The sequence below is a fragment of the Diachasmimorpha longicaudata genome, chromosome 17 (assembly GCF_034640455.1).
Source record: "Diachasmimorpha longicaudata isolate KC_UGA_2023 chromosome 17, iyDiaLong2, whole genome shotgun sequence".
Lineage (NCBI taxonomy): Eukaryota > Metazoa > Arthropoda > Insecta > Hymenoptera > Braconidae > Diachasmimorpha > Diachasmimorpha longicaudata.
Genome location: NC_087241.1, coordinates 2455745 through 2471657, shown reverse-complemented (window position 1 = coordinate 2471657; position 15913 = coordinate 2455745). Strand labels below are relative to the sequence as shown.

Sequence of the window (15913 nt, the reverse complement as noted above, 5' to 3'; positions counted from 1 at the left end):
GAGCAAGATTCCACAGCATCCACTCGCTAACCCGGCAGGACCCGGAATGCGAGTCTCACTGTTCCCCCGTCGCAGCGCCACCGTCTTCGTCCGCGGAAAATAGGCGTGTCTTTCCCCCCTCATCGAGCTCTCCCAATTGGCCGATACCCGTCCACCCCATTGGCTCGGCATCAGGTGGACGTGACCGTTTCCGTTGGAGCGATGCTGCGCACTCCTCGCGGTCCGGCTCCGCCCATCCACCTCGGTAATCCTGACCCCGTGGGACCCCCGTGCATGCCGTTGCCAGTAGCCGTGACACATTCGACAAGCGGCGCCGTAACGGGAAGGAACGCGCGACTAGGGACATTGAAACTGAGAGCATCAACTCTCCGCAGGAGATATCACTCCTCCCTCACCACAAAATATCACTCCGGACATTGAAAGCGCGTCGGTGTTGCCGGGTGTCCGTCGAGAGTGATGACTCGCAAGTGATTTCGAAAAAAAAAATTCTCGGTAAAAAAAAGTAAACGGACGAAAGACTCGTCAGGACTGTCAGTTTGTGATTCCCAAGGTGACCTTTCCGTCAACATTGACGGGAGGAGATAATAGTGCAAGTGAAAACAAATCGGGTGTAAACAGAGGAACTCGTGTAAACACAGGAACGCGTGTAAACACAATTGATGCGTCGCGTGTTGACAGTGTCGTGATACAGTAAAAGTGAATTCGTGTGAACCGCCGAACGTTTCGGGCATTACTTGACCTTCAGGTATTAATTGATAAAGTGTTTGACACTCGTAAACAATCGAATGGTGATTAACTGTTGTTGAACAGTACAGTGAGGACATTGGGGCACGGGGATAAGCCAATTGTTGGCTCAACGGCTTCACCACGCGCTCCGACGAGTGGAGCGGTCTCCTGCCCAGCTCCACTATCGTGGGTGCTGGGGGGTCACCATGGTTGGGATTGGGTGCTGGTGGTGGCGCCGGAGCAACAACTGGCGGTGGAAGTCCTGTAGAGCTCGAAGGACACTGGGGAAGAAAATTGTACGGTGCAAGTGTTGCACCACCACCACCACCACCACATCATCATCCCCGTGCACCACTTGTTTTTGCACCCCAGGACATGCGGCAAATACTGAAGGAGGAACCGGTGCCACGTGCTTGGCCACAACCAGCACTTGCTGACACAGCTTCGTAAGTTTTTTTCATGAATATTGATGAGGGAAATTGCACCGGAGGATTTGGGGGGTAAATGTTGATGACGGGGGTGTTTTCGTGGTGGATTGAAGCTACGAATTGTTTGTGGGTTGAGGGTAGCTTTGGGTTAAATAGAGCCGGTAGATAAATTATTTGGTGTTTAAGAGGAGATTCTGGAAGGGGGTGCAATGGGGCACGTGGGAGAGTTGGAATTTTGGGGAGGATTTGGGGGAATCGAGGGTTTTTCCTGGTTTTCGAGGTAATTTTGAGTGTTTTTTATAATTTGCAGTCATTAAATGCTGATGATCAGATATAATTGATCGAAACAGTTGCGAATGATTTTTTATTAATTTCACATTCTTAGAAAAAATTGTTATGTTGAATAAATAACCGAATTTAGAAGATATTTTCACGTAACAAGTAATAAATAATTTTTATATTCAATGGCACTTTGGCAATGGAATTGAAATAATATTAAATAAAAAAGAGGATAAAAATAATTGACAGTCCCGATTGTTTACGTTTTCACAATAATTTTTTCATCTTTCTAATGAGACATGATTGATCCACATCGAATCATCAGTTCAGGAAATCCTCAAGAGGAAAATTACAAAAATCATAATAATGAATTGTATAAATAATGATCTGCTTTGAAATTACAGAAATTCTAAAGACAGTCAATTGTTATGTTAAATATTTTCTACATATGTTTATTCAATTAATTTATAATAAATAATTCCACGAAAATTCTTCAATCGGGTGAATGTCAGACTAACCAATCCATTATTCTATCTAAAGTTTAATTCCATTCTATTATTTACAATGAATATTATTATTTTATTAGCTACATTTTATTTTGTTGCAATTACAACAAATATTTCATGTGGCCAAAACTTCAAACTCATTCATCTCTCCAACGGGCCGATTTTCATTTAAATAAATCCCCAACTGACTGTTTTCAATCAAAATATCATCAAATTACACATTAAAAATTAAAAATTAATTTCTGCAGATCAACCAAACAATTACTTCCGTTCTAAAATATCCTAAATTCATAAATCTCCCGAATATCATAATTCTCGCTCAATTATACCACACGAACTCGCGCCGTCGGACAGCGCATTGGTCTCTACCACTAGTCCCCATTAAAAAATCTAGATTTTCACCCCACCAAGGGATGAAAAAAATAAATTCCCACCCATCAACAATTAACTCAACCAACACGTTCATCCCCACCCCTAACCCAATTAAAAAATCTATTGATTTTCACTCCGACAAGGGATGAAATAAAGATATTCTCATTCCCTCGATTGTTAACTGGCTCCGTCATTCGAAAAAAAGAAATGATCCGAGTCAAACAGCGAAAATAAATGCAGGCGAGATTGAATTTTCATGAAGCATAAATACGTTGTTACGGAGTTATAAAGAGCCATGAAAAGAAGATAGTAAAGATAGAGAAGAACGTAGAGGTGGGTGAGTGCTAAAGCGAACGTCGGTCCCCGCGGCGAGAGATATTGTTATAGATTTTTATGCGACGGTTTTAAACGCCCCCGTCGTTCATTGTCAAGTATAAAATGAAAATAAATGTTACGGTTTTCTATCTTCTCTCACTCGGGGGTTGACGAGGAGGGGGGGGGGGAGGGGATGGTTTTTCACGAATGTTTCACTGTGTTCATGACGAGTGTACACGGGTACTGTATAACAAACACGAGTCACATATACTGTGGGTGAACAATAAACCGCGGTTTATTGCACCGCTTCGCTTAACGGATTTGTACGACGTGCAAACGACGCGAAGCGTGCAAATACCACGGGAAAACCCGAAGGTAAACCGAGAGGGAGAAAGAGGGCGTGAGTCAGAGGTGGCAGGGGTATTTTCTGTAATCCAATAGTGGGCCCTTTAATGAAATTTTGGGGGTGAAAAGATGTGGGAAAATTTGGTGGCGAATTCGGGTGAAGAAAATGTCGGGGGGGGGGAGGGGGTTGGTATGGAAATGTCGGAGAAAAATTGGGGAGAGGGGTGAGGGGTGGTTTTCAAGGAGAATAAATTTTTGAGAAAATGTAATAAAAGTTGTACTGAATTTTGGGGGTTGAAAGGTGGTGGTTTTTATGGATTAAGATTTGGGAATGAAAAATGTTTTTTTGGGGAATTTTTCCTGAAAGTTTCGTAATTTTCCGTAATTTTTAAGGAGTTGTAATTGTCTGGAAAAATTATTAAATTAGATTCGGTAATCGGTGAGAGAAATGCGAGTTCCGTAATTTTTAATTAATATTTTTCTCTCTGTGATAGTACGTGAATACATATTCTTTTGAGTGAATAAACGGGATTGACTATAATAATCAATTACAATTCCTTATAAACAAAAAAAAAATCCGAAGCAGAAACTTACGATGACAAAATCAGCTCCATCCGTTAAAAAAGAGTATCACGAGGTCAAATGAATTCCCAATATAATCACAAATATCGAAAAAAATTAAATTGAAAAACAATAATATCCTCCCAATTGCTGCCAATTAACAATTAACGACTGTAACTCGATGACTGAAATTTCGATAAACCTCAAGTTCAGGAAAAAAATGAAAATCAAAGTCACTAAAGTCCTCAAAGTGACTCAAAGTAAAAGAAAAAAAATCCGAATAAAATATTGACAAGTCAATAAATTAAATTCTCCGAAGAAAATATAATAAATTAACGATTACCCTAATAATGCATTAAAAAAATATAATGATGAATGAAAATTGCTCTCACGTTACCTGAGTGCAGACTCATACGGAAGTAAAATAAATTCTCAATTTCATATTCACAGGGATTATATTCGGATACATTACACATTGCTCATTATCTTCGAATGCATTATAAATCGCGCTGGGGGTGGGGTTTAGGGGGGGGGGGGTGAGAGGGGCAAGGGGGAGGGAGGAGGAGGGTTATGTGGTACGTAAATAGCGGTAGGTTTTCCGGTTAACGCGTAATAACTATAACAACATGTGAAAAGATGTATATGTTGGTATTGTGTACTGGCGTGTGCGAGCCTCCGTCGATTTATTGTAATTCTCCTACCGCGATTGCTTTTGCCCACCGATTGGTGTATTAGTGTCAGTAAATACGCAGGGTCGGCTTAAATAAATGTTTTTAAACTGAAAAACCATAACTTGACGATTAAAATGGGAAATTGAGCGCACGTTCATTTGGAATGAATATTGAGTGAGTTTTATGATAAATTATTTTGGAAGATATTTTGAATATTTCGGGGGTGATTCAGGGGAAATAATGTATAACGCAATGAGTGTCGGGTCGACTGAGAGGTATCGATAAAATCTTCGATTTGATGGTCGGTATTATTTTAGTAGGGAAATGGTAAAAGATGAGTCACTTTTGGTGATTGACTGGTTTTTCGTGAATATCTGGGAGTCGAAGACGAATAGCAAAATTTTTATGAAGTTCATTGTGGAGTGCGTCGAGTGGTAGAACAAATGTATGTTTGAAACGTGAATTAGTAACGGTAGTTGGTAAAGGATGGGGGGGGGGTATGCCCAAAATTCCGGAGGGACACCTCGGATCAGTAGATCAACGAGCTGACCCGGAAGCTCAAATGAGTCAGTTGGTCTTTGTCGGTCTGAGGATGCGGTGGTGTCGAGTTAATCAATAGAAAATCTCTATTGTTGATCGAAGTACATCACCAAGTACATCTCCAAGTACATCACCAAGTACATCTCCAAGTGCATCACCAAACTTTAGGTACATCCCCAAATGCATCACCAACTCCATCACCAAGTACATCACCAAGTACATCACCAAGTACATCTCCAAGTACAGATGTACTCCAAATACATCACCGAACTTTAAGTACATCATCGTACCGGATATCCGAATACTTTATCCTGATATCCAATCATTAATAATTTAGAGTTACTCAACTTAAAACCCAGCAACTTTCCATTGGTTAAAAGCTGAACCCCAGTGAACTAATTTCAATTATAATTATCGGACTTTGGTGGGACGTGGCCGCCAATAACAGTTTAAAGTAAAAGAAGCTCAACGAGTGTAAAATGTCATTAAATATTTCCCACCGGTTAGTCCTAATCCATTCTTCCATGATTTTTCCACCCCACATCCACCCTAAAATTAATCATTCGTTAAACAATGTAATTACAATAATTCAGCTATTCCCCTTGGATTTGGAATTATCGTTAAAAAACTGGACTAAGAAATAAGTCACAAATTACATCGATGTACCCCCTTCGTTACTGAGTGGAAATAATTTCCATAATTTCATAAATTCAGTTTTCAAAAAAAGTGGTATCAACATAATAATATTACACTCTATGAAAACAGAAATTGATTACGCCAAAAAAATTGGAGTTTAAACACTTAAATCGTTATAAATAAATGAATAGACAAGATTAGAATCCACCAAAATCGTTATGATTCCAACAAAAAACCTGATAAATAAACAAAATTTGGAGATTTTTCAAAAAAACGGAACAACCGCTCGACCGATCTGTTCTAAAATCTAATCGCCACTAAATTACATGAACTCCTATCGATCGCGTTATTGATCGCTGCGACCGCATCGTTTATGATCGAAAAACTCCATAAAGATTGTAGAGACCATGAAACGTGAAGATACGATCAAAAATCGAGATTCGATTCTCGTGCTGATTACAATAACATCCTACGAAGTTAAAAACGTCTCAAAAAATGAACTCAACCCTCCAAATTCTCCTTTCCACCCCCCCCCCCCCAAAACCTCTCTCACTCACCATCCACCCCCTCCCCATAAAAAATCAATCAATTAATTCCTTCCCGAAATCACGATTGCCCCACGCCCCCGAGAATCATCCCCGTAACTCGCGTTATCGCCGATAGAAAATTGCATCCCCCGAAAGTCCGTTATCTCATTTCTGTCCCGAAAATCACGGGTAAAAATTTTTTTTTTAATCCGAAAATAGCCGACGCACTTCATTTATATCGCCTGTAAAACCCATGAAATCGATAAGCCCCACGAATGGACCCACAAGGACAAATACATTCTAAAATTTCACCTGGATGTGGAATATCGTTATCGGTTCATACACAAACCCCCCCACCCCCCCCCCCCCACCCCAACTACGGCAAATTACACGATAAACGTGAATCGAGCATGTAATTATCACCTCGACAGAGTTCATAGGATGTATTGTCTCACTCTAGTTGTGATGTCTCACATTCACAAGCCAGTGAATGCACATATGAGAATCCAACGAGAGAACTCCACCATTCACATGTGGGAAAATAGTCGCGTTGAATTTTAGGGGACCGTACGAAGAGATCTGACTGCGTATGACCCAGCGTATACCCCATACAAATTCACGGATATACGATGGAAGAGGGTAACAAGAGGAAAACGTAAATGACCACGAAAAATAGCCGTTTAATTGGGGAATATCGGTGAGAATGTTCTCTCCCAGTTTCGCGTGATTATAATTATTGCCGGCTGCTAAATTGCCTCTGTCCGACATTTCTAGTTCTGTATAGTCCATTGCAAACCCTCCGGGCTCGTTGGAATATCATCCTTGTAGTGCGATATTTCTGGCCTTGTAACCGCACTACGTGTGTCCCCGTTCCACTCGTTTCCAAAATGCTAATGGTTAACTGGTGTTGCCGAAAAGAAAAAAAAAAAAAGAAAAAATTTTATGGTAGAAAAGTGATAGGTGTTGTAAAAATTCATAGGGGTGGTTTCGGGGGATTAATTTTGGGTGGGGTGGAAGAGAACAGGAAGTCTATAGGGGGATTGAGGGGGTTGAAATGAGGACCAGTCGGTTTTTGGAATTTCTTCGGAGATTTTTCGTACCGGGAAATAGACAGATTGAGAAATTTTCCCTAGAAATTGTTCTAGGGGGCTATAAAAGTAGATTATGACTCATTGGTGTCTCACTTCTATTCCGAAGGGTAGTGAAAATTAATATATGATGGGCAAATTTTATTTTAGGTTAGAGAATTTTTTTACGTTGATAAAGAAGAAAGTTACTGTACCGGTAGAGGGTAACGTTTACGAAAAAAAGAAGAAAGTTAATGGGAGAACAGCGATATGTGTTGTAAAAATTCGTAGGGGTGGTTTCGGGGAATTAATTTTGGGCGGGGCGGAGGGGAAGAGGAAGTGTACAAGGGGAATGATGGGGTTGGAATGAGGAAAATTTGGTTTTTGGGATTTCTTTGGAGCTTTTTCGTACCGGGAAATGGACAGAATAAAAAATTTTCCCTAGACATTGTTCTAGGGGGCTATAAAAGTAGATTATGACTCATTGGTATCTCACTTCTATTCCGAGGGGTTGTGAGAATTAATATATGATGGGCAAATTTTATTTTAGGTTAGAGAATTTTTTTTACGTTGATAAAGAAGAAAGTTACTGTACCGGTAGATGATAACATTTACCAAAAGTTCTAATATTTTCATCGTTATTTCACTAGAAATGCTTTGAATGAAAGGATAAACATTGATTTCGGTCGAATCATAGCTATCATGGACCACCAAGACAGTCGTTTCTAGACGAGGGATGATTTTTCATGACAGAACCCCAGACCATCGATTTTTTACCTCTAAACTACCCCAAAAACTCCCATTTTTCTCCCCCGAATTCAGAAAAATTGCACTTTTCGATTCACAACACATCGATCACAAACTGACTCAAAAAATCCAACACCCCCATTCCAACCCTCCCAATCCTCCACCACCACTTCCAAAAAAAAAATTACCTCCCTTAAAACCTCCCCCACTCTCACCCCACTTCGCCAATCTTTCGCCACAATCTAATTACACCCAATCATAATGCATACTCAGTATAAATTACTCGAAATATTTCATCCAAAAACGATACATCGATCAATATTCCCCGCACCCCTCCCCCAAAATTTAACGGGACACGGGGTGGAAAATAATCGGACGTCGAGAGTTATGGGGCGCGAACCGGCGGCCGGTTAATCAGCCACCGATAATTATCGACACGGGCAGTACATCACCCCCGTCCTCTGCCAACTGGCTACCCTCCTCCCCTACCTCACCCCACCACCCAACCCCTCTCCCTCATCGTTTGGGAACCCTCACAAACCCTCATCCAGCCCCCAACCAGTCCCTCACTGGTGCGTTGTCCGCACACGTTCAAGCCCGAGGTATAAACCCACCCCCCCCTCTGACCCACCCCGTTTTAGGTACATGGCCCAGGCTATCCCACCATTCTGGCGTGACAAACGCACCGCCGATACCATCATTTATTTCGCAAATGTGCTGCAAAACTGCCGCTATTCATTTTCGAGGCAGTCGATTCAGTTTTCCGCTCGGGAGGTCTGGATAGGTCGCGAACCACCCCCTCCACCCTCCCCCATACCAACTCCCTTTCCACCCCCCCCCCTCCGCCCCTTCTCCTCACCCCGCACGCGTTTGTACAGTCGCTGTTATACTCTGGCTGCTGTGGCTTTGGTTTATCGTCGCCACATACCTACCCCTCCTCACCCTCCCCCCCAGCCCCCCTGACCCTGTGGGCATCCACTCGTATCTACCATAATGTAATTCCTATGCTCTGGTGTTATGAAGTTGAAATTGAATGCAATATAGAAAATGGGAGGTTCCGGTTGACATTTTTGAGGAGCAAAGTTGAGGGATTTTTTATTGATTTTTGGTTGTTAGGGGCGGGACTTGAAGTAAGATTTTGTTCGGATGGTTTGCAGTTTTGGGGATCGAGGTGGGGGTGGACTTTTGTGGATGCGAAGGTTGTGGGGAATTAGAATCATTTTTTGGGAAATTGGATCAGATTTGGTGATGCAATGGTTTCGGTGATTGAGTTATTGTTTTTGGGTTTCGAAGGTAGAATTGGAGGGTCGGAATGTGATAGTGGGTTGGGAGAAAATGAACATTTCTGTTGTAGTCAAATGTTAAAATGTGAATATAAGTTTCAAGTTTATGATTTAATCAAAGAAAAGATTTTTAGAGATTGATGGATTATTTTTTGGTAACAGTTATAATTATGTCACATTACCGCGAAGTTTCGCCTCACCCCAGAATTCAAAGGTTTAAACATAAATGTATTGAATTTAGAAAAAGGGATTTTTTAGGCTTTTGTCTACTTCTTTTTAAACAAAAATATCGCGTTACCTCTTAGAAATCAAAGAGATTTCAAGGTCGTTTTCGGTGAATAACACCTCGTAAACTCATAACTTATATTCACAGTTTGTTTCTTTGGAATTCATAGCCAACGGCCATATCACTCTGAAACCGCCAGTTCTCGTCCGATCACTGAAGCTAAGCAGGATTGAGCGTGGTTAGTACTTGGATGGGTGACCGCTTGGGAACACCACGTGCCGTTGGCCCTTTCTTTTGTATTTTTTTCCTCTGTAAATCACCTGACAACCGATACGATGTCACTGATGAAACGAGTGATCATACAGGATTACCAAATAGTTTTTTTTCCATAAATTATTTTGCATTTTTTGGAGTAGGATGCCACAAACGAAGACCTGACGAACAGATCGCCCTTCGTGGAGAGAAATTTTAGGTAAAGTTTAGACCTCCATTGACGAAATGAGGGACGAAGGTTAGTTTTATCACAAAAATTAGCCTCTCAAATCTAATTTTTCCAACAAAAGTTGACCCACAATGTGGTTAATTGTCATTTCCTCCCACGTTTTGTCCTCTAGACGTCTAATTTTCATCCATAATTTCTTTTCGAGTAGCTTTTTTGAAACTGAGCTTCATTTGATAGAAAAATAACGAAATCTTTTCGATTCCGGAGGGGTGATGCGATACTTTTGTTGCATAAAAAAGTAGACAAAATCCAAAAATATTCTTTTGCAGAAATTAAAGACAATTATGTTCAAAAGTTTAAATTCTGTAACGAACAGGGATGAAATTTTATAGTAATGTGACATACCTCCAATCATGACCAAAAAATAATCCATAAATTTTGAAATATTATTCCTTCGATCAAACCCTAAATACTCAAGTTAAATTCAATGTTTTTTCTACCGAATTTCCAGTCAACGGCCATTTCATGCTGAACACGCCAGTTCTCGTCCGATCACTGAAGCTAAGCAGCATTGAGCGTGGTTAGTACTTGGATGGGTGACCGCTTGGGAACACCACGTGCCGTTGGCCCTTTCTTTTTATTTTTTTCCTCCATAAAACACCTGATATACGATACAACGTCACTGATGACCCGGGGGATTACACAGGCTCACCAGATACCTTTTTCCCGTAAATAATCTCACCCAGTTTTTGCGTCTTATTTCTGTAGTTCATATTTTGGGCTATTGGATTATTTTGGATTATTGTGGATCTGGCGTTTCAAAATCTGTCGCGCGAATCGATGGTCGTATTATATAGTTCATTAATTATTACACTCGAAAGAGCATTCTCTTTTTTTTTAACGGATAGCTGCCAACATTCGCTATTAATTCTTCTCTTTGTAATTAATTAACTTTTTTTTGCTACGACATTTTTTTGTTTCATTTTCTCGTAATTTTAGAACGCATGTCTGTGGGACGAAGTTGTTTAGTGATGAGTTAGATTCAGATTCTAATTATTTGCGGATGAATTTAGTCCGCATGAGTTAGTTGATTGGAATCAATGTGACGGGAGCGAATATTTTCCGGCTAAAATGACTTGTAATCGCGGTCCACTTTAGCAATGAACGACTCAATTAGCACACAAACTTAAACACCGATCACAGGCGCGATTAGCCCTTCATTTAAACAAACCAAGCAACAAAAATTTCAGGTGATAAATATTCTTCAGTAATATTTTTCCTCGCCGTGACACCAACTTCTCCCAGTTTTTTTTCACCGAGAATTCTCACTCCCGAAGTTTCAGAAGTTTGGTAACGCCGAAACGATGGGGGTTGGCACAGGGGTGTCGGTGGGACGTTAAATATTCAAGCGATCTTGAGCTTAATTGTGGAAAAAAGCACGACGAAAATTGCGACGGATCTACTCGGCTCCGCGAAACAGGAGCGAAAGCGGAAAAAGGGTCGTTGTTCTTTATCACCTCGTAACCAGACACTTTTGGTTAACTCAGGGAATTGAAACCAAATTGCTGAGAAGAGTTTGCACGAGTGAGATCATTTAATTTTTATACACCCTTCACACTTTTCTCGGTACCATTGTCTCAGATTTTTCCTGGCAGTTGTAAATATTGTGAATATAGTACTCCCAGACATGTATGGCTTGAAAAAATAAATACGTAAGTGATAAAAATATTTTCCGAAGTGAGGGAACGAATGGAGGAAAGTAAGACGTCGAAACCACTGACCAAGTGCTCCCTAGAGACTTCGCTTCAGATGTGAGTATTTTGACAGCTTGAAAAATTGTCGCCAAATTGTTTTCCCGGTTGTGATGCCAGAAAACTTGCCTTTCCGTTCGTCTATTAGCCCTCGGTGTTTTTGTCATTGTTTCGTGCATGTCCAGGAGAACACCCGCTGTTCGTTCCTGACGCGGAGGATATTTCTTGGGAATCCAACTATGACATTTTCCCAAGGGATTCTAGAGTCGTCGAAAGTTGGTGGATTCTAGGAACCTTCTTTACCGGACACAATTTCCGTGGATATCCCCCGAAAAACCTGTTTGTCATGGAAAAGACTCGGAAAGACTCGACTGCACGAAGCGGTTACGCACTGAGAGAAAAATATAATTTTGCCAATTAAATATTCTTCTGTTGGTTTGAGGGTGGAAAATTGGGGAGGGAAATAGGCTCATGGGTCAATATACTCAGAGATGATCATTATGGTCTTGATCAGTCAAGTTAAATTCAAAATTTTTTTCTGTGGAATTCATAGTCAACGGCCATATCACTCTGAAACCGCCAGTTCTCGTCCGATCACTGAAGCTAAGCAGGATTGAGCGTGGTTAGTACTTGGATGGGTGACCGCTTGGGAACACCACGTGCCGTTGGCCCTTTCTTTTTTATTTTTTTCCACTGATCAATCGGGTGATTATGCAGGATTGTCAGATATTTGTTTTTTCCAAAAATTATTTCGAATTTTTTTTTAAATGAAATACATGAAACGAAGACCTTGCGAATAGATCCCTAACTTTTTTAGGAGCAACCAATATTTGGCAGAGAAGTAACGAAATATCTAGGATGCCGTAAAAGTGAAGTGACGTTTTTGTTACATAAAACAGTAGCCAAAAATCGAAAATATTCTTCTCCAGAAATTAAAGACAATTATATTCAAGCGTTTAAAATTTCTAGTAATCGCTGCGGAAGTAAAATTCACGAAGTTCGAAATCGCTCGTAATTTAGTGTCGGACACTTAATTAATAGATTTCACCCACTTCCTTTTCCACTTTTTTAGCAAATGGTAAATGGCGTCGGAATAAGTGTACAATAGCCGCGGTCGCGGCTGCTTAGTGCGCCACCTAGCGACGGCGTCCCTATACCACACTTCCCCTCTACGCCATCTGACGACCAACAACAACCAAACAAAATACATTATTCCTCGAGCCTTGCTCCCCATTTTGTACCATCATTCCCTCCACCAAATCACAAAGGAGTCCATTTTTTTCACCCCCAAACATATAGGGTTCCGAGGAGGGACACCGCGCCATTACTCAAAGATACTAGTGGAGTCCAGTGTCCCTAATCTCAGCACATGAGGCCTTAATGGGATTTTAAGGCGTCGAGGCCACCTGAGCGCCGTCCCGACGCCTCGACCTCGTTTGTCTTTCCTCCGTTCTTGCCTTTCCTCCTACTAGACCACTCACTTATCCTACGCTTGCCCCTTTTTTTACCCCCCCCTCCCCCTCCCCCTCCACCTCATCGCCCATTCCACCCACTCCTCTCGCTGGTACTAATACTAATATAATATGTTACAGGGTCGGTGTCGGAAGAGCGCATTTTGAGAAGCAACCACCTAGCAATTTGAGAAAAAGTAATTTCTTCCACTTCGTCATAGCTCTGTACGACAGAGGTGGCCAGCCGATTGAAATCGAGAGGACAGCGTTCATTGGATTCGTCGAAAAAGATCAGGTGAGAATGCCCTCTTTAAGAGATAATTATTTTTTTCCTATAACACATACGGGATTTCATGGAGATAATCGATTATGTAATAGCCATAATCGATTATTGGACAATCGATAATCCATTGGTGAAGAAGCAAAGGCAATAGCGCTAGTGTAGTCTATAGGACAATCGATAGGATCGATTGTGAAATCGATCAATTTATCGTTTATCGTTTGACAATTAATTGTGATGTCGAACTGGTGGGAGAAATGATAGTAAATGGACTTTTTTGGAAGTCGATATGCCATGTTCGATAGTCATAATCGAGTCCCACTCGACTTGGTTTCAAGTCGATATTCGCTCGACTCCGATGTGAAGTGTAGAATCAAATTACTCATGTTCTACTTGCTTTCGAGTCTATTATATATTTGATTTAATATTCCAGTCACCATATGTTCACATTCAGCGCGGGAAATTCAAAATTTAGCGCGGGAAATTCAAATTCAGCGCGCAATTGGTCTCTTGCAATCTGAATCCCTTTGATTTGGTTCTAGTAGGAGGCAGAGAAAGACATTGGGGAACACTTAAAAAATTAGCAATCACGAGAAGGGTCTGGCCGAATAATCACTTGATGACTAATTTCACTAGTCCAACTACTGAATGGCTGTATTTCATCGTGATAATTACCGTTTCGATCTGATACCCGGCGCCCGATATTAAACTCTTTCGCGGCTCCCATATGGCTGATCCCACAACAATATGAAATGCTTTAATATTTCATTGGAGCTTACGTTAGTGGACGTATCCTCCAACTGCGTGACGAAGTCACGCAATCGCGTTGTCAAAAAAGTGCTGATCGCCCCTCACACTCCTGTTGTAACTTGACCGATCAAAGATTATGGCCTCAGGAATATTACCCGTCATTATTTGGGCAGCATGTTCGAACCGAATGGGAAATGGTAATCTGATGTGGATTTTTATGAGCTCGATTTTTATGAAAATGTTTCATGTCTTGATCCAACAGAAAAGAAAAAAAAATCACGAATTATTATTTATTATTTTGAATTCATAATTGTCAAGTCTTTCTCGGAAGACGTGCATCTACTTTCATTATTTATTATTATTATTATTCATCATAATAATTTTTTATGATTTTAAATTGATAATTGTCAAGTCTTTCTCGGAAAACGGGCGTCTACTTTTAAAAGGGAATGAAGGGATTCCAAGGTCAAGGGCACAATAACTCGTACATCGCATTGATACATTTGTTTGTTTACTTTTTTTTGGTTCTCATTTTTTTGACGCGATTTTCACCCGCATCGCAATGTACTGACCAGAGGTTAAAATGAAGGACAAAAGAAAAATTCTTAGAAAAACTTGTCCTTGACATGACCATCTGATCACACGATTCAGAATAGGAATGGAAATTATTGCAACCGCCGGGTGAAATTTACCAATCGGTCTAGGAGTTTCATTGTTGTCTGTAATTCCTAGACTGAAAATGTGAAATTTACGGTACGACAGAATACAAATTCTGAAATCTACTATTGGATTTGGCCGAAAGGCTGATTGCACCTCTGGTTAGGACCGTCGAAAAAAATAATAATTCAATAAGTCAACTATTGGATTATGGATAGGGATCCTCTCAATAATATAAAAACGATTTAACTATCAACTTTAATTGTTTATTATCGCAGGCAGAAGGTATGTCCTTCTGGTATGATGTCTCCAGATCAACTGACTCTTAGTGACCAAAGATTTGACACTCTAGACCCATTTGACAAAAGGCCCTTGTTCATTCATTACTTTCTCTTTCTTCTCTGATTCTATTTATTAAAACCATTCTAAATATTTCACTACCATTCGGAGAAAAATTATAAAAATTATAACATACTGAGATGGACTGAAAAATAACTAAAGACAAATAATTCATTGTTCTCCAAACATATCAAGCATTCTCAATATCTACAATGAAAATTCATCACATATTAATTTTTACAGATATTATTTATTGTCATGTAGCAATATTTCTCCTACGAAAAATGCAAAGCTAAATTAATTGAATGAAATAAAATCAGCTGTTTGCAAAACAAAAATTCTGGAAATATGCGTTTACCAAACCGACGGCTAATCTTCAACAAAAATTTCTCCACGTGTCCTCCCCCTCCTACCCTTAGCCCTTAATTTCATACAATTTACCTCACAGGTGAGCCTACTTAACTAATTACACAGGACCCACCACGTGCAAGTGTTTACATCGTGGTTTTGATACCTGGTTTGTGTCGGTGAATCGGCCCTAGGGGTAGGCTCGTAAGCTCGTATGAGCGAGTGGTGGTGGGAGGTACGATGCATATAACCACCCTCAGCGTCACCTATGTTTCGTACATGCGAGAGTGTATAATTCACGTGGGCCGGACAGTTGCATCGCGTGGCCTCCCTATTAATTAGGGTCATGCACCGCGGACATACATCAACCCCCAGCGAGCACAGACACCACCGTAGCCTCCCTTAACACCCTCTCGTGAACGTCATATTAAGCTACGGTATTTGAAGGGTTTACTATTTTTAACTTTGAAGACGCAAATGATTATGGGACGACATTATTCTAGGGTACAGTAATTTTATTATGATAAGAATGGAAATTACTGTACCGGTCGGGTAAAATTTGCCAGACGGTCTAGGATTTTCATTGTAGTTTGCAATTCCTAGACTGAACAGGTGAAATTTACTGGACGATAGAAAACAAATTCTGAAATCTACAATGAAAATTCA

The 15913-nt window shown here is 40.5% G+C and overlaps 1 protein-coding gene and 3 non-coding genes across 5 annotated transcripts in view; all 4 read left to right on the top strand.

Moving 5' to 3' along the window:
- The first annotated feature begins 325 nt into the window (after positions 1-325).
- LOC135170394 (transcription factor collier) overlaps positions 326-15913 on the top strand; it is a 113090-nt gene continuing 97502 nt past the window's right edge. For both annotated transcript variants that reach the window (XR_010300379.1, XM_064136169.1), the window contains exons 1-2: positions 326-1172; positions 13015-13168. Coding sequence is in view for 1 of the 2 variants with exons in the window: in XM_064136169.1 (XP_063992239.1) it covers positions 1102-1172; positions 13015-13168 (225 nt within the window). In the remaining variant the exon portion in view is untranslated. The remainder of the gene's footprint in view (positions 1173-13014; positions 13169-15913) is intronic.
- Positions 9398-9516, top strand: LOC135170700 (5S ribosomal RNA). Its single transcript, XR_010300420.1, has one exon. It is a non-coding gene; the product is annotated as a 5S ribosomal RNA (ribosomal RNA).
- LOC135170694 (5S ribosomal RNA) lies at positions 10182-10300 on the top strand. Its single transcript, XR_010300417.1, has one exon. It is a non-coding gene; the product is annotated as a 5S ribosomal RNA (ribosomal RNA).
- On the top strand, positions 11975-12093 carry LOC135170701 (5S ribosomal RNA). The gene has a single exon (XR_010300421.1). It is a non-coding gene; the product is annotated as a 5S ribosomal RNA (ribosomal RNA).